Consider the following 25,683-nt stretch of genomic DNA (forward strand, 5'->3'; position numbering starts at 1 on the left):
GATATTTATCAAATGGGTTTAATGTGCTAGTTATATTTTTCTAAACCATATTAGAATATATATGTAACAATGATAATAAAAATGTAGGTTGTTTTAGTACTTTAAATCCAATTCTTATCCCACTGGAGGGACATATACCACACTTTGGAAAATACTAACACAGTAGAAAGAATATGATATTAGCAGCCCTGAAGACTAGAATCTAGTCACTTAATGGCTGTCAGCCTCAGGTTCTATATCTTTAAATGAGAGGATGGATCAGCTGATTGTGGAAATCCATTTCCACACTGATATTAAATAATAAGAAATATGAAGACCCCCTTCCCTATTCCCCACCTTGCTTACCTTTGAACTGGTATTTGAATTTTAGCGTCTCTGCTGTGAGTCAACGGAGAAGGCAATGGCACGCCACTCCAGTACTCTTGCCTGGAAAATCCCATGGGTGGAGGAGCCTGGTGGGCTGCAGTTCATAGGGTCGCAAAGAGTCGGACACGACTGAGTGTCTTCACTTTCACTTTTCACTTCCATGCATTGGAGAAGGAAATGGCAACCCACTCCAGTGTTCTTGCCTGGAGAATCCCAGGGATGAGGGAGACTGGTGGGCTGCCGTCTATGGGGTCGCACAGAGTCGGACACAACTGAAGTGACTTAGCAGCAGCAGCTGTGAGTCAAAATAGCTGACACATGTTATTTAGTTTCTGTAAGTTGGGCTTTTATATTGTAGTGTCAAAGAGGCAAAGTCCAAGTTTGAAACATAAAACGAAACTGGAGTCAAATCAAATCATCCATTTTCATCTGTTTTGCCAGGGTGTGACATACCCAGCATGTCACGGGATGTGGAGTAAGTGGGCACCACCTTTGGAGAGAAGCAGACTGGCTACAACCTCCTTTTGTGGTGAGTGTATTGGAATAATAGCAAGTTTCATATAGGAATGCTTTTGGCTTTAGATGAAGACCTTGCTAAATAAAATTAATTTTTTCACATAACAGAAGTCCAAAGGTGAATGGTTGGTTGCTAGTGTTGATTCTGCTGGCCTGTAGTCTATCCAGGCCCTGTGCATGTTCTGACTTTCTACTCCACTGTCCTTAGAGTGATAACTTTTTGCATTCATGCATATTCCTCATGTCACAAAATGGCTACCACAATTCCAGGCATTAAGTCCACACTAAAAGCAGAAAGAAGAGGGGATGGGTGTCCTAACCACCTCTATTCTTTTTCATCAGGAAAGAAAAAGCTTTCCCAATCCCCCTAGCAGGCTTCCAGTTTTATTTGCTTGGTCCTAACTGTGTCATAGGCTTTACTAACTACAGAGAAAGCTGGGAAAGCCAGTGCCTAGCTTTTCTAACGTCTTTAATAGAGAAAAGTAAGAAAATAGTCATTGGAAGTTGTAGGATTAGCCAACAAATATTTCCCAAAGTTGAAAGTAGAAGATATAGAATAGTCAAGGCCCCAGTCCTTTTCTTTTTACATATGGAGAAATTAAAACTAAAATTTTAAATCTCATTTCATTGAACTAAAACAGAAGTCCAGTGACTTGCTCAAGATCACATAGCTACCAAAGAATGGAGCAGGAGCTAGAACATTAGATTCTTGATTCAAAGCTTTCCTCACCACACACTACATTGTACACACTGTCATCAGTTCAGCTCAGTTCAGGTGCTCAGTCATGTCCGACTCTTTGCAACCCCATGGACTGCAGCACACCAGGCTTCCCTGTCCATGTCCTTCCATCACCAACATCCAGAGCCTACTCAAACTCATGTCCATCACATCGGTGATGCCATCCAACCATCTCATCCTCTGACGTCCCCTTCTCCTCCTTCCCTCAATCTTTCCCAGCATCAGGGTCTTTTCCAATGAGTCAGCTCTTCCCATCAGGTGGCCAAAGTATTGGAGTTTCAGCTTCAGCTTCAGTCCTTCCAATGAACACCCAGGACTGATCTCCTTTAGGATGGACTGGTTGGATCTCCTTGCAGTCCAAGGGACTCTCAAGAGTCTTCTCCAACACCACAGTTCAAAAGCATCAATATTTTGGCGCTCAGCTTTCCTTATAGTCCAACTCTCACATCCATACATGATTACTGGAAAAACTGTAGCTTTGACTAGACAGCCCTTTGTTGGTAAAGTAATGTCTCTGCCTTTTAATATGCTGTCTAGGTTGGCCATAGCTTTTCTTCCAAGGAGCAAGCGTCTTTTAATTTCATGGCTGCATTCACCATCTGCAGTGATTTGTCATAGAGACCATTTAATCAACTTTTGCTATTATCTTCCAGAAAAAAAAAATGAAGAGTACATCATCCATTTTACCCAAAAGCAAACTAATAGCCCTTAAGTACTAATGTGACTTTAACTCCTAGGTGTCCAAATTTCACCTTGCTAAGGTTGCCTCATTTGAAGCCATGCCTTTGGGACTGGCCCCTCTATGAATCTCTGAGAATAATCAGTGTTCAGAAGACTCTACTAGGTACCCATCAATATTTGAACAATAACAGCATGTGCTGCCACCAATATTTGCAAATATTTTTTTAATGGGGAAAGAGGCCCAAGAAGACAAAAGTGACTTAGGCCACAAAAGTTAACAATGGGCCCACACAGAATTAGGATCAGAATTTAGGTCTGCTTAGTTTTTCAAGCTAGCATATCTTTCCTAACACAAGCTAACCTGTACATTTTAGCTAAGGAGGAAGCTTTACTTCTCTGAATATATTTTTTATTTTTCCCTCTCCTTCTTTGGGGCTTCCCTGATAGCTCAGACATTAAAGAATCTGCCTGCAATGCAGGGACCTGGGTTTGATCCCTGGGTCGGGAAAATCCCCTGGAGAAGGAAATGGCAACCAACTCCGGTATTCTTGCCTGGAGAATTCCATGGACAGAGGAGCATGGTGGGCTACAGTTCCTGGGGTCACAAAGAGTTGAACACAGCTGAGTGACTAACACTTTCACTCTCTCTTCTATACCTGCACAAGTAGTAATAGTGCTAGCAGCAGCAGCAGCAGCAGCAGTAGTAACAGCAATAGTAGTAATAAAGGATCCCAGGGAATTTGGTGTGAAACATTCACCCACGTGACTATTTTGTGTCTCATTTGGAAATGCACGCACAGCTGAGATGCCTTTACATCTTTAGTCTCCCCCATCCTTAGGAACCATTTTTGTCCTCTTGCTTGCAGTTCAAGATCAACTCCACCTCCCCTACTGATCTTATACCAACTCTAGAAGGATGTAAGATTCTGCCGCAGCTGACCTTGACCTGTTTTCTTCAGATGATTTACTTAAAAGGCCTTTTATTTTGATTTGCCAGCAAACAAGAACAACCAGCAGCCACTCCCCATTCCTAGTGTTTTTATAGCCCTAAAATGGCTAATTTAAGAAATGATTTGATGCTCAAGGAAAGTTACCTGATCAAGGTCACAGGCTTTATTGCATTTCCCAGCTAAGGTGTGGCCTTGGTTTCAAAGAAGAGCACAGCAAAAATGTCATTAGAAGTAAACCCAGGCTTGGAAATAAATGGTTCTTATACTTAAAAAGTATTGCAGTTGGAAGAGTCTTTAGAAAACATCTAGTCACATTCATTGTTTTATTTTTTAAATTAATTTTAATTTTTAAAGAAATAAAACTGGCTTTATTCAAAGACATAGCTTTTTGGTTTTGTTTTCCCCTAGTTTTATTGAGATGGAAGAGACATACAGCACTGTTTACATTTCAGGTGTTCAATGTAATGATCTGACTTACATACATCATGAAATATTTGTCACATTAGGTTAGTGAATGTCATCACCTCACACAGATACAACATCAAAGAAATAGGCAAAAAATCTTTTTTCCTTGTGATGAGAATTCTTAGGCTTTACTGTCTTACCAACTTTCATTTACAACATACATCAGTGTTAGTTATCTTTATTATGTTGTATGATATACCTCTAGTACTTACTTATACCTGGCAAATTGTACTTTTTTATTGCCTTCATATGATTTCCCCTCTACCCACCTCTGCCTCTGATAGCCACAAATCTGAATTCTTTTTCTAACTCCATTGTTTTATAGTAGAGGAGACTGATGCTCAGGGAGGGGGGAAAAAGATATAAATTCTCATAGAAAGTGAGGACAGAACTGGGGACTCTCTCATCCCCAGTTCAGCTACTCCTCTATGTCTATGCCATTCAATAAGTACCCTCCTCTTCCTCTGTGGTGACCACACAGAGGGATCAAGGTGCAGTTAGGGTAATATGGGTGGAGAGCGCTATTGGGGTATGCTCAGGACCTATGGGTGTGATAGGAGATCACATTCAACCACATTTGGAAGGATGAGGAAGAGTTGTCTAAAAGACAGGAAAGGACAATTTCAAGCTGTAAAATGTCCTCAATGGAAGAGTGCTTCTTGCTATGAGGAATTATTGGCTATTGTTGAATGGAAGAAGCAGGACTGAATTATTAAACAGTTAAGGTTAAAGTCTTTGGATTCCTGCAGACCTAGATTCTGGTCACTCACACCGATGTAACCTCAGGAAATTTACCTCCCATCCCAAGCATTCTTGTAAAATGGGAATGACACTAGTACCAGTGTTACTAGGTTGAAAAAAAGGTTAAATAAAATCAGGGGTCCAGAGTACTCGGCACAATACTAGAAATCACACAGAAAGCACTCAATGCATTTTATATTCAGTTCAGTTCAGTTGCTTAGTTGTGTCCGACTCTGCAACCCCATGAACTGCAGCGTGCCAGGCCTCCCTGTCCATCACCAACTCCCAGAGTCCACCCAAACCCATGTCCATTGAGTCAGTGATGCCATCTAGCTATCTCATCCTCTGTTGTCTGCTTCTCCTCCTGCCCTCAATCTTTCCCAGCATCAGGTCTTTTCCAATGAGTCATCTCTTCCCATCAGGTGGCCAAAGTATTGGAGTTTCAGCTTCAGCATCAGTCCTTCCAATGAACACCCAAGACTGATCTCCTTTAGGATGGATTGGTTGGATCTCCTTGTAGTCCAAGGGACTCTCAAGAGTCTTCTCCAACACCACAGTTCAAAAGCATCAATTCTTTGGCGCTCAGCTTTCTTAATAGTCCAACTGTCACATCCATACATGACCACTGGAAAAATCATAGCCTTGACTAGATGGACCTTCATTGGCAAAGTAATGTCTCTGCTTTTTAATATGCTATCTACGTTGGTCATAACTTTCCTTCCAAGGAGTAGGCATCTTTTAATTTCATGGCTGCAGTCACCATCTGCAGTGATTTTGGAGTCCAGAAAAATAAAGTCTGACACTGTCTCCACTGTTTCCCCATCTATTTGCCATGAAGTAATGGGACCGGATGCCATGATCTTCGTTTTCTGAATGTTGAGTTTTAAGCCAACTTTTTCACTCTCCTCTTTCATTTTCATCAAGAGGCTTTTTAGTTCCTCTTCACTTTCTGCCATAAGGGTGATGTCATCTGCATATCTGAGGTTATTGATATTTCTCCCTGGAATCTTGATTCCAGCTTGTGCTTCCTCCAGCCCAGCATTTCTCATGATGTATTCTGCATATAAGTTCAATAGATGGTTATCCCCTGACCCTCCCCATTTGCATTATCTAAACTGGAGCTCCCACCTCCCACTCCCAGGGTATTTGCTCCAAGAAAAGAGACCACCTTCTCCATACCCACAGAGGAATCAGATCTGTAGCTCTTCTTTATAGATGATATGTCCTGGAACATTTGCCTTATCGGTCTGAGGAAGTCTGAGGTTAAAAAAGTGCTCTATTATTCTGTTGGAGAAGGCAGTGGCACCCCACTCCAGTACTCTTCCCTGGAAAATCCCATGGATGGAGGAGCCTGGTAGGCTGCAGTCCATGGGGTCGCTAAAATTCAGACACGACTGAGCGACTTCATTTTCACTTTTCACTTTCCTGCATTGGAGAAGGAAATAGCAACCCACTCCAGTGTTCTTGCCTGGAGAATCCCAGGGACGGGGGAGCCTGGTGGGCTGCCGTCTATGTACAGAGTCGGACATGACTGAAGTAACTTAGCAGTAGCAGTATTATTCTGTACACAATAGCAGAATCGTTGATGTTTGAAAGTGAGAGTGTTAGTTCCTCAGTCGTGTCTGACTCTTTGTGACCCCGTGGACTGAAGCCCACCAGGCTCCTCTATCCATGGAATTCTCTAGGCAAGAATACAGGAGTGGTTGCCGTTTCCTTCTCCAAGGGATCTTCCTGATCCAGGGATCAAACCTAGGTCCCTTCCATTGCAGGCAGATTCTTTTACTACTAATGCCACCTGGGAAGCTCTAAAAAGCAGCCCTGTTGGCTTGGTTCTATTGGGACTCGAACCCAGGACCTTCTGTGTGTAAAGGAGACATGATAACCACAACTCTAGTTGGTGTTTATGTAACACTTAATTAGAGCACCTTCATGTAATAACTTATTTACTCCTCAAAACAACCTGGTAAGACAGAGATTTCACTTCCATCTGAGAAAAATGATTTGGAGGAATTGAGAGACTTCCGCAGGGGTCCTGATGTTCAGATCCGGGATTCCAGGTCAGGCCTTTCATAGCCCGCTGGGCCCAACTTGGAAAGATGGGATTTAATTTCTTTGTCTGTAAGCTCTCCAAGCTCCCGTTTCCCAAAGATCTTCCTTAGCACTGGGTTATGGGATACAGCATTTCCTTTTGCTGCTCACTTGTGCTGAAGCAAGAATTTTTTCCACTCATACCCAGAGGGAATTTCATATAGTAATTTTTTTGATTCAGTTAATATTTATTGGGAGTTCGCAGGGCTCGTGTCTCTCCACCAGATATCATAGAGCTGCAGGAGATAGTGAAGGTGAGGTCACTGCCTCTAGCCCTTGTTATCTTGTCTAGACAAGATAAACATCCACACATAGGTAAGTATGTACAAGGTTAAATATTTCAAAGTAAGAAACTAAAAAGTGTACCCATTTAGGAGGCAGATGAAGACAGTAGCTATCCTGGTCATCCTGCCATCCTGAAATGTAACAGTTTTCTGGTATTTAAAAAAAAAAAAATTGAGACACTAAAAAGCATGATCCTTTCATAGTTTGAAGTTCCTTATTTAAAGACCTAGGTGAATTATATATCAATATAATTATATCTCAATAAAACTGGGAAAAGAAAAATTTTTTTAAATAAAGACCTAGGTAATAATCCTTCTGAATTGTGAACCCTGAGAGATAGATACACAAATGCCTTCACTTTCTTTCTTTCTTTTTAATGTTCTGGCTATTTATTTACTTATTGGCTGTACTCCAAGCATGTGGGATGTTAATTTCCTGACCCGGGATCGAACCCATACCCCCTGCAATGGAAGCACAGAGTCTTAACCACTGGACCACCAGGGAACTCCCTGTTCCTTCACTTTCTGTCTTCAGCACCCAATACTGTGCCTGTTTGAATTTTTCAGAGTTCTGTCACATTTTTCTCATTTTTTTCATTCCATTTTCTTGTAATTCCAAATCAAGGTGCCTGAGCCATCTCTGTCTAATCCTTCCATGCCGTCTGGATGAAGTTAAAGGGTATCCTGGAGACCTTTTTCTCTTGGAGGCCTGTTTTTAGGCACGGTGGGAGTTAGCCAGCTCCTCTGCACAGAGGCATCCTAACTCCCACTCAGTGTGACTGGTCTTCAGGCTGACTGCTGAACTCTAAATGGGTTGGATGGGCTTGCCTGATGACTGGTAAGTTTCCTTCAACTTTTCTTGTCCTAGGTTCCTATGCAGGAGCAGTGATTGCCATGCCGCTGGCTGGGGTGTTGGTCCAGTACATTGGATGGGCCTCTGTCTTTTATACTTATGGTGAGTGATTTGATTTCATGAGTTCCCATGGGTAACTGGGCTTCCTGGGTGGCTCAGTGGTGAAGAATCCCCAGCCAATGCAGGAGATGCAGGAAATGGAGGTCTGATCCCTGGGTTGGGAAGATCCCCTGGAGGAGGGAATGGCAACCCACTTCAATATTCTTGCCTGGAGATTCTCATGGACAGAGGAGCCTTCTGGGCTACAATCCATAGGGTCATGAAGAGTTGGACAGGACTGAACTGACTGAGCACACACGCGCACGTGGGTAATTGATAGATATGGCATTTGACTATCTAATGGGGTTGGCTTAAGAGTTTACTGTATGAAAATAAGGATCACTAAGACGAGTTAGATAGCATATTGAAAAGCAGAGACATTACTTTGCCAATAAAGGTCTGTCTAGTCAAGGCTATGGTTTTTCCAGTGGTCATGTATGGATGTGAGAGTTGGACTGTGAAGAAGGCTGAGTGCCAAAGAATTGATGCTTTTGATCTGTGGTGTTGGAGAAGACTCTTGAGAGTCCCTTGGACTGCAAGGAGATCCAACCAGTCCATTCTGAAGGAGATCAGCCCTGGGATTTCTTTGGAAGGAATGATGCTAAAGCTGAAACTCCAGTACTTTGGCCACCTCATGGGAAGAGTTGACTCATTGGAAAAGACTCTGATGCTGGGAGGGATTGGGGGCAAGAGGAGAAGGGGACGACAGAGGATGAGATGGCTGGATGGCATCACTGACTCGATGGACGTGAGTCTGAGTGAACTCCGGGAGTTGGTGATGGACAGGGAGGCCTGGCAAGCTGCGATTCATGGGGTCGCAAAGAGTGGGACACGACTGAGCAACTGAACTGAACTGAAGACAAGTTTATCACATAAATGGAATACTTGTCTAACGATGATTCATTTAATGTGTATATAAAAGTTGAATTTCTTAATGAGCAGAACATAATCTTTCTTTAAATACCAGTTAATAACATAATGACAGGAAAAAATCAACCAAATGCTTTCTCCTAGCTGAATATAGTGCCATTTGAGAATACTTTGAAATTTGACAAATTTAGAGATGGAAGAAAATGAGATGATATCATCAAGCTTTTTGTTTTTCGATTGCAGGTATTTTGGGGATTATTTGGTACATGTTTTGGCTGTTGCAGGCCTATGAATGTCCAGCAGCTCACCCAACAATATCCCAGGAGGAGAGGACCTATATAGAGACAAGTATAGGAGAAGGAGCCAACTTGGTTAGTCTCAGTGTAAGTAGAGAGGGAGAGATGAAGACTTCCCTCTTTTTTATGAGTATTTCTTTCAGTGATTGTGTTAGCCTCATAAGAAAATTAATCTGTCAGTATATTCACTAAAAATCTCACTGTATTTTCGCTTTCTAGAAATTTAATACACCATGGAAAAGATTTTTCACGTCATTGCCAGTGTATGCAATCATTGTGGCCAATTTTTGCAGAAGCTGGACATTTTATTTGCTGTTAATAAGTCAGCCTGCTTACTTTGAAGAGGTCTTTGGATTTGCAATAAGTAAGGTAAACATACAGATTCTTGAACTTTAAATCTCTTGCTTCCACTGCAAAAATCTTTGCTTGATAAAATAATTACATTACTGATCAAAATTCATAACAGTTCTGTGACACCTAATACCCTGGAGGTCAGACAAGTTATGCATTCTATGCACAATATACATAGCTATTTAATTTCTTCTTAGTAAGGATCAGAGCTGTATTAAGCTGCTTTTAAAGATTTATGTTCTCCCCATTCTCAAAGTGTTTCTGAAGCTGACTCAAGAACTGCATATTAGGCAAAGATCAAAAGATTTAAGGGTGCGAGGTTTTTTTTTTGCCTATAAATTATTCAGGGAGGAGCAGTAAGAACCTTAAAGCTCATTTTGCAGATCACAGTCATAGCACTAATGACCAGTACTTTATGGTTTAGAAAGAACCTTTTACAATGTCCCCAACCATTGCTATTAGGTTGCCTGTGTTTCAGGTAGGAAGAGTGTGGATGGTAAAACATAAGCTGTCATCCTAAAAGTATTAAGTCTCCTTCCCACAGGATAAAGAACAGAGGCCTAGTAGAGGTAGATATCTGCATAGCTACAGGTACTGTCAGAAGGGACTGTGGAAGAGCTAGCACAACCAGCAGTGGCTGCTATCAGGGAGCACCCACTCTGTGCCAAGAGTCTGACTGCCATGTGCCAGGTAGTCAAACACCCACTGGGTACTGGGACCTTTGTGAACAATTTTAAGAATAGACCTACCCATCCCAAGGAGCTTCCTATCTGGTAGAGGAGACGAGTAGGTCTATTCTTAAAGTTGTTCACTCATTCATTGTTTATTCATTACAAACTTCAGGCCTGTCTCAGTCCCATATAATTAGATGATTAAATTTGGTGGTGAGGGTGAGGGGTCAGTGGAGATGCATGTTAAAGAAGTACATCTTTTAGAAGTAACTAAAAACAGCTCACTGTTTCTTTTCATTCCAGGTGGGTCTCTTGTCAGCAGTCCCACACATGGTTATGACGATCATTGTGCCTATTGGAGGACAACTGGCTGATTATTTAAGAAGCAGAAAAATTCTGACCACAACTGCTGTCAGAAAAATCATGAACTGCGGAGGTACTGTGGATTTCATAGGTGGCTTAAGCAGCTTTTATAGAATGAGATGAAACTGAATTGCAAACCATATTTTTGAGGTTATGTCTAAGCACTGAGAAGGCTCTTAAAGGCCCCTAAGTCCATCCCCTAGTTGATACTTGAGTGTCCGTAACACCCCTGCCTAGTGGTCATTCAGCCTGTACTTGTGCAACCTGAGATATGATGATTTGCAAATTCCTGGGCGCTCCAGCAGTTAGAACTCTGTGCTGTCACTGACAAGGGCCTAGGTTCAATCCCTGGTTGGGGCACTAAGATGTGGGGTACTATTTTGGTCATGTGGCCAAAAAAGAGATATTTTTTAAAAAGATATGACAGGGAAGCCTGGTGTGCTGCCGTTCATGGGGGCTCAAAGAGTCGGACATGACTGAGTGTCTGGACAACAATATAGAAGGTGGAAAATGTGACTGAGGTAAAAAAATCCCAGTCTGGCTGAATTGGTTGCCTATGTGAACTTCAGGTTGTTTTAATATGAAATGAAAACATGTCTCAGACCTTTCAATTCTAGTTCTTGTCAGCCTGGAATAGTTTCACTTCCTAGGATCTCTTGATTACCCATAAAGTTTAAATTTTATCCTTCAGCTCCTGAAACATATAGTCCTAGCATTTTCACTGTAGATAGGAGTCACTATGCTCTTAAATGATTTTTCTTTCTTTGAAAGTCCATTATTTGGAAAAAATCTTTTTTTTCCCTTATTGATGAATCAATGTATCATTTATAGATTTTATTCACACAATGTCTTTATTCTAATTCTTTTGGGGGAATAAACTTTCTGGTTCCACTTTTTTAATAGTGTTAAGATAAGGGAAGTTTGAGCCATGTGCCTTGTTGTGTAAGACAGGCCACTTCCAAAACACAAATAGTATACAATGGTGTGTGTGTGTGTGGTGTGTGTGTGTGTGTGTGTGTGTGTGTGTGTGTGTGTGTGTGTGTGTGTGCTCAGCCATGTCCAACTCTTTGCTACTCCCTAGACTATAGCCTGCCAGGCTCCTCTGTCCATGGAATCTTCCAGGCAAGAATACTGGAGTGGGTTGCCATTTCCTTCTCTAGGGGATCTTCCTGACTCAAGGATTGAACCCACTTCTCCTGCATCAGCAGGCGGATTCTTTACCACTGAGCCACCTGGGAAGACCTTATACCATTACTACTTGTTATTAATTTTGTTTCCACAATTTGAATTATATACAGGGAAAAATAACCTGCCAATGCAGGAGACACAAAAGACACTGGTTTGATCCCTAGGTCAGGAAGATCCCCTGGAGGAAGAAGTAGCAACCCACTCTAGTATTCTTGCTGGGATAATCCCATGGACAAAGGAGCCTGGGGGGCTGCTGTCTATGGCGTCACAAGGAGTCGGACATGACTGAAGTGACTGAGCATGAATGCATGGTTCACTTCAGTCGCTCAGTCGTGTCCGACTCTTTGCGACCACATGGACTGCACCACTCCAGTCTTCCCTGTCCATCACCAACTCCCAGAGCTTACTCAAACTCATTTCCATTGAGTCGGTGTTGCCATCCAACCATCTCATCCTCTGTCATCCCCTTCTCCTCCTGCGTTCAATCTTTCCTAGCATCAGAGTCTTTTCTAAGGAGTTAGTTCTTCGCATCAGGTGGCCAGAGTATTGGAGCTTCAGCTTCAGCATCAGTCCTTCCAATGAATATTCAGGACTGATTTCCTTTAGGGTTGACTGACTTGATCTTGCTGTCCAAGGGACTCTGGCAGTTCAAAAGCAACAGTTCTTTGGTACTTAGCTTTCTTTATGATCCAACTTTCACATCCATACATGACTACTGGAAAAATCATAGCTTAGGCTAGACAGTCCTTTGTCAGCAAAGTAATGTCTCTGCTTTTTAATATGCTGTCTAGGTTTCTCACAGCTTTTCTTCCAAGGAGCAAAATTCCATGGCTGCAGTTACCATATGCAGTGATTTTGGAGCCTTAAGAAATTAAGTCTGTCACTGTTTCCATTGTTTCCCCATTTATTTGCCGTGAGGTGATGGGACATGGATGCCCAGCAATGGTATGAAGTCCACAATTTAAAAAAAACATTGATTAATTAAAATTTTAAAACTTTTAAATACAATTTTTGAAGCTTTTGTTCCATTTAGAATTGTTATAAAATAGTGGCTATGTTCTTCCTGTTGTGCAACACACATCCTTGAGCCTGTCTCACACCCAGGAGTTTGCACCTTCCACTCTCTTACCCCTATATTGCCTCTCCCTCTCTCCATCCTCCCACTGGCAAGCACTAATGTATTCTCTGTATCAGTGAGTCTTTGAAGCTCACAGTTTAAAAAGCATCTCTGTGCCCATAATTTCACTGATTCTCTTTAGATGACCATCTAAAACAATCATTGATGCTTGCCCTATTTCTATAATAGTTTTGAAGAATGGATTCAGAAAGGTAAGCAACTTATTAAGGTTTACAAAAAAGTGCCTTGGCTTGTATTTCAACTTAATCTTGATTTTCCTTTCTTTCCTTTGCATTAAGTATCGAGTTCCCACTACATACTTGCCAGGCTCTGTACTATATCCATGGTACCTTCCCTGGATAATATCACAGTTTTGTTGGGGAAGACAGAAACACAAATGAAAAACTACAGGGCAATGCTGGAAAGTTCTATGAAATGAGTAAGAAGAAGGAGATGTCAGCTTCAGTGGTGGTGAGTGGCAGGGTTGTCAGCTTCCTAAGTAAAGCAATATTTGAACTGGATTTTAAAAAATAGTAAGATTTCTCCAGAAATGAGAAGTAAGTGATACGAGAGGAGTACTGCAAGTGAAGGAACAGTCTGTGGAAATACAGTGCAGGCACAAAACAGTGTTGTGATCAGGAAATGGTGGAGAGACGTGTGCAACAGTAGAGGGCTTTCCATGGGCTTTGGATGGTGAGCAAGGGGGTTAGAGTGACAGAAAATGAAACTGGGACAGCAGGAGGAATTTATTATAGACACTGTACTTATAGTATGGAACCACTGACATGCGTTTTAAGTAAAGGGGCAATTGATCAGATTTGTAGTTTACAAAAATAATGATCCAGAGAATGGATCAGAGGAAAAAGAGATGGGAAGACCAATAAAGAGGTTTTTGAAGTTGTCTGGGTGAGAGGTAGTAGAGTCCAGAACTAAGACAATGGTAGGGGAAGGAAAAGCAGATATTTCTAAAGCCAATGTCATAGATTCTTATCTGAAAACTGAAGAAAAAGAGAAAAGTCCAAGTTGATTCTGAGATTTCTGCTTTGAACATTCAATTACCATTTGTTGAGTCATGCCCATGGCCGGTGATCATGCTCAACACCTTATATATCCAATTTCATTTAATCTTTTGCCTATTTTGGAGTGAATATAGGGGACAGAGACTTGATTTGGGCCTGTTATCTTTGAGGTAACTCAAAGGACAATCGTGTAGCGATGTCTGGAATCAGCAGACAGTCTCTAGGATGAAGCATCATTTCACTGTCTTCTACCTCCCAGGGTACTTCCTGTCCCTGGAAACAGTACTTATATCATCTTTCTGTCTGCTATCAACTGAACATGTGTGTGTGTTTATGTGTTGGTGAGAAGGATCTTCATCATTTCCTTACCCTTTTTTATTGTGCTGGATTCACTTATTTTGAATGAAAGCAGCAAAAAGTATTTCTGTCCCACTGTATTTTATGTGCAAATATCTCATGGCATTATAAAGAGGCCTGAAAGCTTGGTACACTTCTGAAAAGGAAGAATTTTGCCTTATGCTTTACAGGTGGTGAGGTTCTGCTTTTTGTTTCAGATATTCACTACTGCTTTCTAATCACTTTTGGCAATAATAAAATAATTTTATTATTTTATTATTTAAAAATAAAAATAATTTTATTTTTAAATTTTATTTTTGTGTCATTTTCTGTGAGAGACCATCGCCTGTGTAATCAATGGAGAATCACTGACGGTCTTAGAAGTGGCAGGGGGAACTTCCCATGAACAACTGATAATAAACATTCCTCATCCCATGGGCATCATTGTACCTCCTGGGACTATACAGTGTTCAAGGCACACCAGGAAATTGTTGGAAAGCTCACAGAACACTTGGGTAATATTAGCAAAGTCGTGTAGTCAAGAAATATAAGATTGTAAACATTGTGCCAAAATATGTGTACTAAAAGCTTGGGTCCGTGAAAATAAATTTTGTGATAAATTCATGAACTTGGGCTGACTGTCATGAAAATGACATTTTCCCCTGCTGTTTCCATTCACAGGTTTTGGCATGGAGGCAACCTTGCTCCTCGTGGTTGGCTTTTCCCATACCAAAGGGATGGCTATCTCCTTTCTGGTGCTTGCTGTAGGATTTAGTGGTTTTGCTATTTCAGGTAAAGTGTCCTTTGGGTTTCCAAATCTTTTCCATAGATTCAGCAAGACTTGGGAGAAAGGAAGGAAAGGATATTGAGCATCTACTTTTGGCAGCCAGGCCATTCCCAAGGATCAGGGCCACTGGCTAGAGATTTTCATCTAGTGGGGATGATTTTGAGTATCACTGAGAACTGGGCTTAGGAGCCCAGCCAAGTTGGAATTATCACTACTTTCTCCATCTTGGGAAAGACAACATGCAGATGCCCTCTCTGGGGCCTGGGCAGAATGCGTGTTGCTGGACAAAGTGGCACCTTCATACTTTAGCACAAGGCCACCCGACCTACCAGAGGCTCTTGTGACTTTTTTGATTCTCACTTCCTATAGGAGAACTGCTAACATTAACTCACAATCAAATGATGTAGTCATTTGACATAAAGTTATAGAATCAGAAGGGCTTCCCAGGTGGCGCTAGTGGTAAAGAATCTGTCTGCCAATGCAGAAGGTGCCAGGAATGTGGATTCAGTCCCTGGGTTGGGGAGATCCCCTGGAGGAGGAAATGGCAACCCACTCCAGTATTCTTGCCTGGAGAATCGTAAGGACAGAGGAGCCTGGTGGGCTACAGTCCATGAGGTCGCAAAGAGTTGGCATGACTCAGCACATGTATACACACACACACAGAATCAGAAAGTTTTAAGGATGCAATTTTTCTTTAGTTTTCTGTCTTCTCCATGGCTTTCATTTTCCAAACAAGGACATGCAGGTCCAGAGAGGTAATGTGACTTGCTAAGCCAGCAAGACTTAAGAAGAATAGTAATGATGATGTGAGCTAACATTGATCAGGCACAAACTCTGTGCTGGGGGCTGTTCACAGCCCACTCTTGTGTATTAATCCCTGCAATTCTGACAGCTACCCTAGGGCCTTCAGTCTCCCCATTTTATAGAAGCAGAAACCAGCTACTGTAGGAGAGGTAACAGTGCTAGCATATTACAGACTTCAGAAGTTCCCTGTGCAAAACTGGGTGAAAAACCAAAACTTAGGGATTTTTTTTTCCTATCTTTAAAAAAGATTGTAATACTAAAAATTGTCATTTAATGGAACACTTGACATTGCATGTCTGACAACATTGTGAAGCAAATGATATTACCATTATTTTACTAAGGAATAACTTAAAGCTCAGGAAAATGAAGGACTTTCCTATTGTTACACAACTGGAGACAAAGGAAGGACTAAGGTGCAGTCCTGCCTGGTCTTCATGCCTGAGCTCTTTCCCTGATTCTGGGCTGTCTTAAAGATCAAACAGGGTGACAACATCCTAGAACAGAAAAGCACCCAAACTCTGGTCAAAACTACTCTTAAAACAGGGCCTTGGTCTTATCAAAATACAGCTGATCATTGAATGATGTGGGGGTTATGGGTGCTGATCCCCCACCCTGCATAGTCAAAAATCTGACTATATGGGAGTAGGTAGCCTTTCCCTTCTCCAGGGAATCTTCCCAACCCAGGGATTGAACCCGGGTCCCCTGCATTGCAGGTGGATTCTTTACCAGCTGAGCTGCAAGGGAAGCCCAAAATACTGGAGTGGGTAGCCCATCCCTTCTCCAGTGGAACTTCCCAATCCAGGAATCAAACCAGGGTTTCTTGCATTGCAGGCGGATTCTTTACCAACTGAGCTATGAGGGAAGCCCTCCTGTATAAAGTATTCCTCTGCATCCTGGGTTTTGTTGTATCCTCAATTTTGCATCTGAGGATTCAATCAACCACAGATCCTGTGCATGCATGCTTGCATGCTTAGTTGCTCAGTCGTATCTGACTTTTTGCGACCCTGTGAACTGTACACCACCAAGCTCCTCCGTCCATGGAATTTTCCAGACAAGAATACTGGAGCGGGTTGCTATTTCTTCCTCCTAGCGATCTTTCTGACTCAGGGATTGAACCCATGTCTCCTGCATCTCCTGCAATACTGTAGTATTTACTACTGAGAACTAAATCTGCCTGTAACTAGACCCATGCAGCTCCAACCCACTTTGTTCAAGGGTCAACTATAAATAGTTAAATTGGAAAAAAATGTTTGCACTTAAAGTAGCTTGAAGCTAACAACTTGGGTTTAGGGATGCAAAGACCTAGGTGTAAGGCCCCTCTTTAGTACTTACTATTTACAGAAGGCAAAAAAAAAAAAAAATGCTGAGTTATTTAAATCCTCAGCCTCAGTTTCCTTATCTAGAGACTGAAGAGATATAATGGCAACTTCTTAGGGTTGTTGGGAGATTGCGATGAACTGAGGTAATTCTTTCATTCCTTCACACTTCCCAAGAGTCAGACACTCTTCTTGGCGCAGCAGAAACTGCAGTGAAAAAAAGAAAAGTTTCTGTTCTTATAAAGTTTACAGTCTAGTGAAAATAAAGCTTTTGAAGATCTTAGTCCCAGTACCAGGTGCATAAAACAATTAAAAAATATTCACTACAGTTGTTCAATTATTATTCAATCTAGCCCAATACTTCTCAAAATTTAATGGTGCATACAAGTCACCTTCAGATCAGATCAGATCAGATCAGTCGCTCAGTCGTGTCCGACTCTTTGCGACCCCATGAATTGTAGCACGCCAGGCCTCCCTGTCCATCACCAACTCCCGGAGTTCACTGAGACTCACGTCCATTGAGTCAGTGATACCATCCAGCCATCTCATCCTCTGTCGTCCCCTTCTCCTCTTGCCCCCAATCCCTCCTAGCATCAGAGTCTTTTCCAATGAGTCAACTCTTCGCATGAGGTGGCCAAAGTACTGGAGTTTCAGCTTTAGCGTCATTCCTTCCAAAGAAATCCCAGGGCTGATCTCCTTCAGAATGGACTGGTGGGATCTCCTTGCAGTCCAAGGGACTCTCAAGAGTCTTCTCCAACACCACAGTTCAAAAGCATCAATTCTTCGGTGCTCAGCCTTCTTCACAGTCCAACTCTCACATCCATACATGACCACAGGAAGAATCATAGCCTTGACTAGATGAACCTTTGTTGGCAAAGTAATGTCTCTGCTTTTCCATATGCTATCTAGGTTGGTCATAACTTTCCTTCCAAGGAGTAAGCGTCTTTTAATTTCATGGCTGCAGTTGCCATCTGCAGTGATTTTGGAGCCCAGAAAAATAAAGTCAGCCACTGTTTCCACTGTTTCCCCATCTATCTGCCATGAAGTGATGGGACCAGATGCCATGATCTTCATTTTCCGAATGTTGAGCTTTAAGCCAATTTTTTCACTCTCCTCTTTCACTTTCATCAAGAGGCTTTTTAGTTCCTCTTCACTTTCTGCCATAAGGGTGGTGTCATCTGCATATCTGAGGTGATTAATATTTCTCCTGGCAATCTTGATTCCAGCTTGTGTTTCTTCCAGCCCAGCATTTCTCATGATGTACTCTGCATATAGGTTAAATAAACAGGGTGACAATATACAGCCTTGATGTACTCCTTTTCCTATTTGGAAACAGTCTGTTGTTCCACGTCCAGTTCTAACTGTTGCTTTCTGACCTGCATACAAATTTCTCAAGAGGCAGGTCAGGTGGTCTGATATTCCCATCTCTTTCAGAATTTTCCACAGTTTATTGTGATCCACACGGTCAAAGGCTTTGGCATAGTCAATAAAGCAGAAATAGATGTTTTTCTGGAACTGTCTTGCTTTTTCCATGATCTAGCGGATGTTGGCAATTTGATCTCTGGTTCCTCTGCCTTTTCTAAAACCAGCTTGAACATCAGGAAGTTCACGGTTCACATATTGCTGAAGCCTGGCTTGGAGAATTTTGAGCATTACTTTTCTAGAGTGTGAGATGAGTGCAATTGTGCGGTAGTTTGAGCATTCTTTGGCATTGCCTTTCTTTGGGATTGGAATGAAAACTGACACCTTAGGATCTTGCAAAAATACAGATTCTGATTTAGCCAATGTAGAGTGGAGCCTGAGATCCTGCATTTCAAGCAGGCTCCCCAGTGAAGTTGACACCACTGATCAATAGTCCACACTTTGAATAGCAAGGATAGAGCAGTCATGAATTGTTCCCAGCAGGATGTTAAGGGACATCTTCTTTTGATAGCTCTGTAATGCAAAAGAGATTCATATCCTGTACACAGAGATATTGAAATATTCAGGCTCATATTGTCCCCAGATTGCCAGTTTAAGCGACAATCAGACGGAGAGAAATTTTTTTTTTTCAGCATTTACACCATGCCGGTCACTTTTAAGGTATGAACTCATTTAATCCCTGTAGCAGCCTGATGAGAAGAGTATTGCTATGTTCATTTTACTAGTGAGGACACTGAGGCTTGGAGAGGTGACTTAACTTACTCAGGTAAATTAAGTGATTAGGATTGGAATAAAGGTTTATCTGATTCAACAGTGAGACTATGGGAGGGACTATGGTCATGGGGAGGATGATTCCTTAGGATCTGCTATATGTCAACTTTATAAGGAGTTAATAGGGATGCCAAGGGAGACTTGCTCAGTTTAGGAACTGATTATAAATAGGAGAGCTGAGACAGGGGAGATTAGAAAGATACAAGAATGGGTGATATCTGCTTTAGAATATGTCCTGTGTAGAGAAGACAGACTCTCTCAACTTGTGTGTAACTTGCTTTATGTGTCTGCTTCAAAAAAACAAACAAAAAATCTATTAGTATCTCAGTTTCTCAATGATATTTCCCCCAAACCCCAGGATTGTGTAGCTAGAAACCGAAATGGCTTTTCTCATATTATCTTTAGCTGAACGCAGATGTCTAGGCTTTGTATCAGAATATAATACTCGCCAATCATATTAATTGCTTCTTATCTCTGGGTTCTTTTCTAATAAAGTGTTTATCACATTCAAATAAACAGTAAGATTAATTAATCTTTCAGCTGTTTTATATTCTGATTTTCTGCCACTTTGAAAGAGAAGGTATGTTTATTCCAGAAAGGTTTTCTTAAAATTCTCTCTGAACAGAGGTAGGAAATAAAACAAGCAGCCAATATGCTGGATTAGAAAAAGAATTTTTTTAAATTATATTTTTAGTTCTTTGCACAAAATAGAGCATTAAAAAGCAAGACAAGGGAAAATAAAAATATGAGTAAATAAAACCTATAACCCCCTGCTGTAATTTCAGAGTTCAAGTTGGTAATTAATTAAACAATGATATATTGAGTACCTACTATGCGCCAGACACTTTGCCAGCTCAGGAAAGTAAATTGGGTAGATGGATGTTGTACTGCAAAGAACCTGATGTTGGCTTTCACCTCCTTGAACCTATGTAATTGACATATGTTATTTATCTTAATTCTTACAACAGTTTTATAAGAATGATTATCCCAGTTTATAGATGAAGAAGCTGAGGTTCAGAAAGATTAAATCATTTGTCCAGGTTTGCATCTCAATTAAACAGCCAGATCCAAGGTCTGACTCTAAAATGCAACCGTGGGCTACACTGGCAGAATTGGTTCCCAGTGCCTGATGCCTCCTCTCTCAAAGCCTTGTCCTTCCTCTGCCTTCCTGCTTCCTTCATCCCACTCATTCTTTTCTCCTGAAAAACAGATGAATAGTAAGGTACTGGTGATTTTTTATTTTACCACTCCTTGCAGCATTACCTATTGATTAAAGACCCCAGAGTGACGGGTGTGTTTTACAGTGGCAGCAACAGCAGCGATGCTGATATTGGCACCGTGATAGTTACTAGAGCTCAGCTGTTTGCCAACAGCTCTCGCATACATATTTCCCCTAAGTCTCATCTCACAGCATCTTTATGAGTTAAGGAGTAATATGACCCTCAAAATAGAGATGAGGAAACAAAGTCCTAAAGATGACTTGTTTAAGAGATAAGAATAAGATTCGAATCCAGATTTACAAATTCCAAATCAAGTATGTATATGGAAGTGTTTTGTAAATTACAGAGGATCCTGCAAATGTTTGTATAAATTTTTCTTATCCAAAAAGAACCCTTTATAATATGCCATGTGGTACTAAGGCAGACCTGCCTGTGGCGGCCTTTTGGGAGTGAGCTGAGAGCTAGGAAGGAGGATATTATGAAGCAAGATTTAGTTTTAATCACACTGTATGCGATTGTGGTGGGCTTACCTGGTGGCTCAGGTGGTAAAGAATCTGCCTGCAGTGCAGGGTTAAGAAGATCCCCTGGAGAAGGAAATGGCAACCCACTCCAGTATTCTTGCCTGGGAAATCCCATGGTCAGAGGAACCTGCAGGGCTATAGTTCATGGGTTGCGAAAGAGTCGAATACGACTTAGGGACTAAACAACAACAATGTAATTGTGTGATTGCTTACTCTGAATAAATGTGATCCAGGCTGTGCTTTTCAGATTGCCCCAAACACCATTATTTTGGGGTTTCAAGCTGAGAAGGTAGAGGTGCCATAATTCTCCCCGTGAAGAACCCATTGTAGCCGTAATCAATCACAGCATGTTTTCTGCTATGAGCAGACACAGCCTGACAATCCTCAAGCCAGCCCTTTTGGTACAGGTATCCATTAGTAGAGGAAAGAGATTGATGAGAGTTGGGGAAAGCTAAATATTTTCCAAACTGCATTTGGAATTCTGTTCCTGAGTCTGATTTTGAAATGTTTGGCTTCACTATAGGTTTCAATGTCAACCACTTGGATATTGCCCCTCGCTATGCCAGCATTCTCATGGGAATCTCAAATGGAGTGGGAACCCTCTCTGGAATGGTCTGTCCCCTTATTGTGGGTGCAATGACCAAGCACAAGGTAATGGTTTCCTTTGGGGTTGTGGGTTACAGTATGAGAGGACCGAAGTACTGCACAAAGTCTCAAGGCCCTGTCCCAGCCTGTGTAAATGTGTATGTCCTTGACTTGGCTGAGTCACTTGAGCTTCTATTTTTTAAAATTTTTCTTCTTCTTTTAAAAAATTATCATTTATTGATGGCAGCAGGACTGACTGATGTTTGGTTCTATGTTTCTTAAACTGAGAAATAGAAGTGGCGTGTGTGTGTGTAGAAGAAGTGATAATACCATAAAGACTGTTTAAAGACACAAAAAGAAACTGAGGCAATCAATTCAGGATAAATAAATTACCCAAGGTTGTTTTATAATTCCAAGTAATTAGACTTTATCACCATTTCCAATTATTGCTTAGCATGCTCCAGAGTGAAAATATTAGTGCAGTTATACTTCCTTATTATGAAGAAAACAAACAAGACATTAATGACCCTTCCTAAGAACCCACGCAGGTGTGGCAGCAGGTCGTTACTGCACATTTGTGTATTTAGACTAAGGTGAGTAGTACAGGAGGATCCCAGATCCGTCCAGAATTCAGCCACAGGCCAGATGGTTTCTTCATCTCTGTCTTTGAAAGGGTTATAGATATGCTGCCTTCTGCAAATTAACATTATTTGATACTATGGCATTTTTACCCAACTATTTCTTTGTTGTTGCATATCCTATTAAAAATATAACTTCAGAAATTCTCCCAGTTTCTTGGAGAAGAAAGTGTGGGATAACATTTCTTATCTTTTGATAGAAAAGAAAGGTGGGCTCTGGTGACTTTATAGGCAGAGGATCCAAACTCTCTCTCTGTTCATGAGACGATAGGATTGGTAATATGATTATTAATTCTGTTAGTAAATCTTTCAACGCAAATTCCCATTATTTTTTATACAATATATTTTCACAGAAAATATGAGTATACATAAGCTACTGGGCAGTACAAACTGAGCATTTTTGTGACTCAAATTGTCATATATCCAAAGCAAGCAAGAAGGAGACCTCTGATATTTACAATGGTGGGTTCCTAAAGCAAATTTAATTTAACCTCATTTGTAGATTTAGGAGAGCTGTGAAATGGTGCAGCAAGGATCTTACAGGATGTTTATTTTATAAAATATTTTTCTAAATTAGAAAAAATGCATATTCACTGTAGTCTTAACTTTGATTTTTTTAAACACTCAAATTCCATTTGGGTCCTGGGCATGCATCTGCCACATGTCTTCCCAAGAAGCACAGCATTGCTTTGGGGTGACTAAGTGCTTTTGTCCCAGCGGAGGGCTCCAGAAGATACTGTTCATTTCTGTTTTGGGTTAAAATATTAATTGGTACTGTTTCCTTGTTCAGACCCGTGAGGAGTGGCAGAATGTATTCCTCATAGCTGCCTTGGTGCACTACAGTGGCGTCATCTTCTATGGGATCTTTGCTTCTGGGGAAAAACAGGAGTGGGCAGACCCCGAAAACCTTTCTGAGGAGAAGTGTGGAATCATTGACCAGGATGAATTAGCTGAGGAGACAGAACTCAACCATGAGAGTTTTGCAAGTCCCAGAAAGATGTCATATGGAGCCACCACCCAGAATTGTGAAGTCCAGAGAAAGGAATGGAGAGGACAGAGAGGAGTGACCCTCAACGAGGAAGAGCTGACATCCTACCAGAATGAAGGGGGAAACTTCTCAGATGCATCCTAATGTCTGAGGGGTACTTCCAGCTCCTCCGCACTTTAGAACCAGAAAGTATCCATACCCATTGTCTTCTCCATAGGCTAGCTTGCCAGGGGGTTAACTCTAGGGACGTTGTTGCACGTGGGGGAGCAGGGAGAGATTTACTCAGCAGTAGGGAAACAACTTGCTCTAAGTTCATAAAACGTATGGCTATAAGTTTTTTGATTTGCAGTTGATTCTTCTCTCAAAGAATAAACTATTCAGGAAGGAATGATTGGAAGAATAAGAGACAAAATGCCATGTTTTTCAAAGAAAAATGGAAGGAAATGGGGATATTTGGCCTGGAGGAGAGAAAAAAATAGCTGTTACTACCTTTCTGAGAGCAGCCATGCAGGGTGGGTTTCCTATTCCTAATAAAGGCCACTGCTTTCAAATGCCCTGTATTGTGCCAGATACTTTATTACATTCTCATTTAATCTCCACACCCCATGACATAACAATTCTTATCCCCATTTTACAACTGAGGAAAAGAAAGCAACAAAAGACGGACTTGCTCAGGGTCATCCTGCCAGAGGCAGTGCTGAGATTGCGTGTATGCATGCGTGCTTAGCCATGTCCGATTCTTTGCAATCCCATGGACTTCAGCCCTTCAGGCTCCTCTGTTCATGGGATTTCCAGAAAAGAATACTGGAGTGGGTTGCCATTTCCTACTCCAAGTGTTGAGATTGGTGGAGTCCAAAATAGATGTCAATTTTGGAGAAGAAGGTTTTGCTTCAGGTTAGAAGAGATATTTTTAATAATGAAAACTGTAAATGGAGTGGGTTGTCATGTGGATAATTCCCTATCTTGGCAGGCATGGAGGATGGAAAACATTTGGGTTGATGTGGCAGAGAACTTTCAAACATCATATGGGGGACTGGATTCAAACATCCTTAGGGCCCTAGGTAATCTGAGAGCCAAATGAGTCTGTGAATTCATATGCATGTGAAAGTTGCTTAGTCGTGTCCAACTCTTTACGACCCCACGACTGTAGCCTGCCAGGCAACTCCGTCCATGGGATTTTCCAGGCAAGAATACTGGAGTGGGTTGCCATTTCCTTCTCCAGAGGATCTTCCCAACCCAGGGATCAAACGCAGGTCTCCTGCATTGCAGGCAGACTCTTTACCATCTGAGCCACCAGGGAAACTCATAACATGAATTCATACTTTTCTTATTTTTTTTAATAACAAGAGTCACAGACTATATGAGAGATTCAAATAGGTTAAAACAAAAAGAAGAGGAAAAATGAAAAACTTAGCAAAATAGCAAAGTTCCAGGAATCTGATGGTCAGAATGGCTGAGAAGAAGTAAACTAAATTTCACCCCTTCAGGGAATTCCCTGGCATCCTGTGGTTAGGACTCTGCCATTCCACTGCAGGGGTCCCAGTTCAATCCCTGGTCAGGGAAGTAGGTCCTACAAACTGTGTAGTGTGAACTAAAAAATACAATTTAAACCCATCATAATGTCAAGAATGTGGTTAAACAATGTCCCAAATTACTTGTAAATCTTTAAGACATTTAGTAATTTAAGGAGTTGGTTCATGCATTTTATTAGGTAAAATTCTTAGAAGTGTCCTCTATTTAAAAAAAAATGTATGTCTTTAGCCGTTTTGGCTGGTGATACTAGGAAGCTTGATCAATTAGACAAAATTATGATTGAAGTATTCCTAATGACTTTACTCAGAATGATATTCAGGGAAACCACAGAAACATAGCAGTAGTTAAACAGTGAAATACTGAACGTAAACGTCTGGGACAACTAGATCCACAGTTAGTGTTGAAAAACTTATCTTTGCATAAGGCAATAACATGGATACTCTCTAAATGTATTTTAAAATTTAATGATATTTGAAAACAATGTTGGCATGTAAAAATGTTGCTTGAAAATAAAATTATTTTCCTTTTTATTGTTTTTGACATTTTTAATTCTACTTTCAGAAGAAAAAGATAGTATTATAGAAAAAATGGTAGATTTACTTACAGTTTGTTATTGTAGGATTTTTTTCCCTAATTTCTCCCATATAAATATATTTCTGGTCCCTAACTGTATCAACAGAATTGTGATGTATTTTATAAAAAGAATACTTTTGGGGGGAAAATGCCTGACTCTCTATCAAATAGTATTATTTATGTCATTGGTATATCATTTATGTTATTATATGTATTTAAATCTCTTTAGTGAAACTATGTAACTTAGAACAATTCCTGGCACATAGAAAGTGCTCAATAAACATTACTTATCGTCATCATTATCATCTTTTAACCTTTTTTGGGTTGAAAAGAAAGCATGCTGTTTCATTTTCACTCTTGACAGGATTTATTGTGAAAGTCGTGCCGTTTTCTGAGTAAAAAAAGAAAACAGAGAAATTTATGGTAGCCAGTGTTTTCTTTTTTCCTTCTGTTAATGAAGTCAATAACTATTTTAAGAACTCATGTTAATCCTTAAGGCAATATTGCAGATTGTGACACAAAGTTGTACTTA

At 40.9% G+C, this 25,683-nt stretch overlaps 1 protein-coding gene across 1 annotated transcript in view; it reads left to right on the forward strand.

Moving 5' to 3' along the window:
• SLC17A8 (solute carrier family 17 member 8) overlaps positions 1-23,189 on the forward strand; it is a 39,353-nt gene extending 16,164 nt beyond the window's left edge. Inside the window, exons 5-12 of the mRNA NM_001192678.1 lie at positions 808-895; positions 7,699-7,785; positions 8,896-9,035; positions 9,168-9,317; positions 10,274-10,406; positions 14,675-14,785; positions 21,358-21,485; positions 22,848-23,189. Coding sequence (NP_001179607.1) covers positions 808-895; positions 7,699-7,785; positions 8,896-9,035; positions 9,168-9,317; positions 10,274-10,406; positions 14,675-14,785; positions 21,358-21,485; positions 22,848-23,189 — 1,179 coding nt within the window. The remainder of the gene's footprint in view (positions 1-807; positions 896-7,698; positions 7,786-8,895; positions 9,036-9,167; positions 9,318-10,273; positions 10,407-14,674; positions 14,786-21,357; positions 21,486-22,847) is intronic.
• Positions 23,190-25,683: the final 2,494 nt, after the last annotated feature.

The sequence above is a fragment of the Bos taurus genome, chromosome 5 (genome assembly GCF_002263795.3).
Source record: "Bos taurus isolate L1 Dominette 01449 registration number 42190680 breed Hereford chromosome 5, ARS-UCD2.0, whole genome shotgun sequence".
Lineage (NCBI taxonomy): Eukaryota > Metazoa > Chordata > Mammalia > Artiodactyla > Bovidae > Bos > Bos taurus.